The sequence below is a fragment of the Andrographis paniculata genome, unplaced genomic scaffold (genome assembly GCF_009805555.1).
Source record: "Andrographis paniculata isolate CXL003 unplaced genomic scaffold, ASM980555v1 Contig53END, whole genome shotgun sequence".
Lineage (NCBI taxonomy): Eukaryota > Viridiplantae > Streptophyta > Magnoliopsida > Lamiales > Acanthaceae > Andrographis > Andrographis paniculata.
This window is the reverse complement of record NW_026137588.1, coordinates 2,147,631-2,151,207: the sequence shown is the minus strand read 5'-3', so window position 1 is coordinate 2,151,207 and position 3,577 is coordinate 2,147,631. Positions and strand designations below refer to the sequence as shown.

Below are 3,577 nucleotides of genomic sequence, written 5' to 3'. Positions count from 1 at the left end.
AAGTTTCAAATAACTAAATAAATAATTACAGAATAATAATTTTATATTAATACAAAATTTAATAATGACCTATTTTTAATTTTTAGCGGGTCCAATAAAATTTTGCGAAAGTTATTACAATATCACACATTTAAGATAATTTGGTAGTTGGTTTGTCTATCTGTGGTTTTGGTTTACTGTTTGTTGATCTTATTAGAGGCATACGGTATTTGATATCTTTCATAAATTAAAAAATTATATATATATTGGCACTTCTGCCCATTGATGGATAGAGTTATCCTGAAATATTTATTAATCTTTAATATTTGTACCATAAATTTCATAAGACATTAACTTACACAAAAATAAATAAAAAATAAATAAATAAATAAATAAAACCGATCACGTTTAAAATGCTTGCAAACCTAGATCATTAAAATTTGTAAAATTTTACACAAATGATTGTCACACACGACACTATCAACCTCAATACATAACCAAATATCTAGCAAATTAAATGATCTTCTAGGGAAAATTTAAATGTCACATTAGGTACATACAGAATCATTGCTGTCCAGTCCATCAGATGAAACCATATATATGTTTCATTCCATCTTCAAAACAACCCTAAAACGTCCATGTCGATTCCAACGGGGAGCCAACCAAATCGAGCAACTCATTCCAAAAGAGTCTAGAATCCTCCAATCCTCCTACGTCGAATCCACCAGCGTTGTAATAACCGTCGGAGAAAGGATCGACAGAAAGTTCTGCCGAATCCATTCGATGATAGTCATCATTGTTAACGACAGCAAGAGCCAGGGAAGAGTCACTGCTGTGAGGGACCTGTAATGAATTCTCAGCTCCACCATCGACTGAAGTAGTTACCATTGAAGTGTAATCATTCATGGAAACGACACCGTTTGGCAGTGTGGAGCTGCCTGCAGAGACTGCTGTGCTGTGATGGTTTGCAGAGAAATTTAGGGTTGAAGTAGGAGATGATTTTGTGGGTCTTTCTGAGCTGAAGAGGCTGACGTGGCCAGCAGTGGCAGTGTTGGCTTGCCAGACTTTGAGGATGTCGAGACATGGCAGAAGGGCCAGCTGAGGTGGCAGAAATGGCGACGGGCGGGCGGTGACTCGGCTGTGGAGGTTCGAGTCGCGAGCAAGCCTTGCTTCGGCTTCGAGACGGGCTGCTTCCCATTGAGCCGTGTGGCTGAGGGAGACAGCTGTGGAGTTGTTCTTGGGCTTGTGGGTTGCCGGGTCGATGCCCATTCGGGTTAGCCGTTTCTTGAGTCGAGTGTTCCAGTAGTTCTTGATTTCATTGTCGGTTCTTTTGGGTAAATAAGCTGATATTGCTGACCATCTGATATATATACATATATATTAGGGCAAGATTGAGATGTTAGACATCATATATTCTTTCAAAGAATAAATAATTAACAAGGAACTTTAAATTTTAGCAGTGGTTTCTAATTTTGAACAAAAATTTCATTATATATTTGCCATTGTAAATCTCTCTTAATATGTCATACTTGTATAATTTATATTCAGTTCTTGTTAAGAAGTTTGTAGAGGAAAATTAACAAATGAGAGAAGAGGCAATCGAAACAAAAGGAAGTAAACATTATTTTCATTTCCATTCATGAGACTTTCAAATTACATTTATGTTTTCTTTTTATGGGTTTAAGAAAATTTTGTTTTAGATTTGGTATTAGAATAATGTATGATAGAATGTTTTGTAAGAGAAAAAAAAAATTCTATGATTGTAGAATTCAAATAGTAAAAAACTGAGTTTTGTGTCAAAAGAAATAAACTCTGTTGTACCATATTTGATTAATTTAGAAAACCATATACATTACTTAAAAAAAGTGTAAATAAAAATACGTTGAAAATTAGCCACAAGTACATAACAAATACCCGTACCTTAGGGTTTGTTTACTTAATATTGATATATATATATAATATTTTTATGACAAATAATTGTTAGATTTCAAGTTCATTTTGAAAATTAAAATTAGATAAAATGCATTAATAAGAGGTTAATTGAAAATTTGAAAAAAAAATAAAAACGAAAAGAACACCGGGTAAAAAAACCCTATAGTTTGTCTGGTCGTCAGGTCGGGCATAGATCAGATCCGGTTAAATCAGCATAATGCGGGTCATTCATATAACATATGCTGATCCGGTCAAATCAGCGCTACACTGACTTTGTCGGATCAACATAGAATCTGCAGCCTACCAACTCTATTACTATTTCTCTACGTGAAGTAAAGGTGATATAGCCAATTGGATCATCTGTTTCAAAAATAAACCTTACCCTTCTATCCCCACATACATAATTGTATATCTACGCACGTGTGTATGTATGTATATATAATATATACACACGTGTGTATATATACCGATTATGTGTGTAGGGATAGAGAGATAGGATGTGTTAATGTGACAGAGCATCCGGTCCGGTGATATAGGTACTGTTCACTTCATAATCTATAAATAGATTATATATACTCATATATATATATATATATCTATGAACAAAGTATTTCTGCATACCTATTGCCTAAAAGAGCATGAAGTCGAATAATGGTCTTCTCTTCGTGAGAGCTGAATTTTCCCCTCTTTATATCAGGTCTCAGGTAATTCGTCCATCTCAGTCTGCAACTCTTCCCACACCTCTCTAGCCCTTCAAAAATGTATATAATTTGTTAACCATTTTGGACCAAATTCATAACAATATTCAAAAAGTTCAACCCTAACCATAAAGTACACACAAAAGTGAAATATCTGCAAATTGTGCAAAGATTTAACAACCAGCTTTAGCAGGGAGTGATCGCCAGCTTCCATGGCCATGTTCCTGAACATAAGACAGCAGTTTCTGGTCTTCCTCTCGTGTCCATGGCCCTTTCCTTAACTCAACCTTATCCCCCCCATCATGTCTTCCCATTGCTTTAAATTAGGGTTTTCTGAAGCACAGTAGACAAGCCACCAAAAATGGGAAGAAAAAAACAATCGATTTTGTGGATGAAAACATATGAGAAATCCATAGATATATATACATATTAAGATGGAATAAATAAGTGGAGATTGCATTATAAATATTTTACCTAAATGGAATTTATGAGAAAAACTACCTGCATATTGCCAAATAGAGAGAACCCCTGTTATAGAATCTCTCTCTCTCTCTCTCTCTCTCTCTCTCTCTAAGTGTGTGTTCTTTCGTGAACTTTGTCGCATAATAGTGTCGGTGGGACATTAACTGAGGGTGACGTCAGTGTTAGTACAGCGGGGAGTGAAATTTAGGATGAGTTAGATGAGTTTCATTAATGATTGCAATCACCTGTCCTTTTAGGGTTTTTAAAATCTGGGCATGCAGCAAGAAAGTTTTAGGGATTTTGAGGAGAATAGATATATAGATAGGAAATAAATTAAGGAATTGTCCTCTAGTGTGGATAGATTAAACTTAATTTGGTGCAGTTGTGTATATGTATGATCGATGGGTGGTCTTGCATTCAATTTGGCGACTGTATTTCTCCATTATTACAATCAATGATAGATAATGCAGTTGCTGCATCATATGTATATATATATATATACATAT

At 34.9% G+C, this 3,577-nt stretch overlaps 1 protein-coding gene across 1 annotated transcript; it reads right to left on the bottom strand.

Moving 5' to 3' along the window:
- Positions 1-402: 402 nt before the first annotated feature.
- LOC127255293 (transcription factor MYB16-like) lies at positions 403-2,930 on the bottom strand. The gene is made up of 3 exons (XM_051280775.1): positions 2,791-2,930; positions 2,533-2,662; positions 403-1,339 (listed from the first exon to the last, which is right to left on the bottom strand). Exons 1-3 carry the CDS (start codon positions 2,921-2,923, stop codon positions 607-609), a joined length of 996 nt encoding a protein of 331 aa, XP_051136732.1. The 5' UTR covers positions 2,924-2,930; the 3' UTR covers positions 403-606.
- Between the last annotated feature and the right edge of the window lie 647 nt (positions 2,931-3,577).

Coding starts and splice junctions, on each gene's coding strand:
- LOC127255293 (XM_051280775.1), bottom strand. CDS start 2,923: ATGGGAAGACATGATGGGGGGGATAAGGTTGAGTTAAGGAAAGGGCCA. Junction 2,663..2,790: donor ATCACTCCCTGCTAAAGCTG/GTTGTTAAATCT, acceptor ACATTTTTGAAG/GGCTAGAGAGGTGTGGGAAG. Junction 1,340..2,532: donor CATGCTCTTTTAGGCAATAG/GTATGCAGAAAT, acceptor TATATATATCAG/ATGGTCAGCAATATCAGCTT.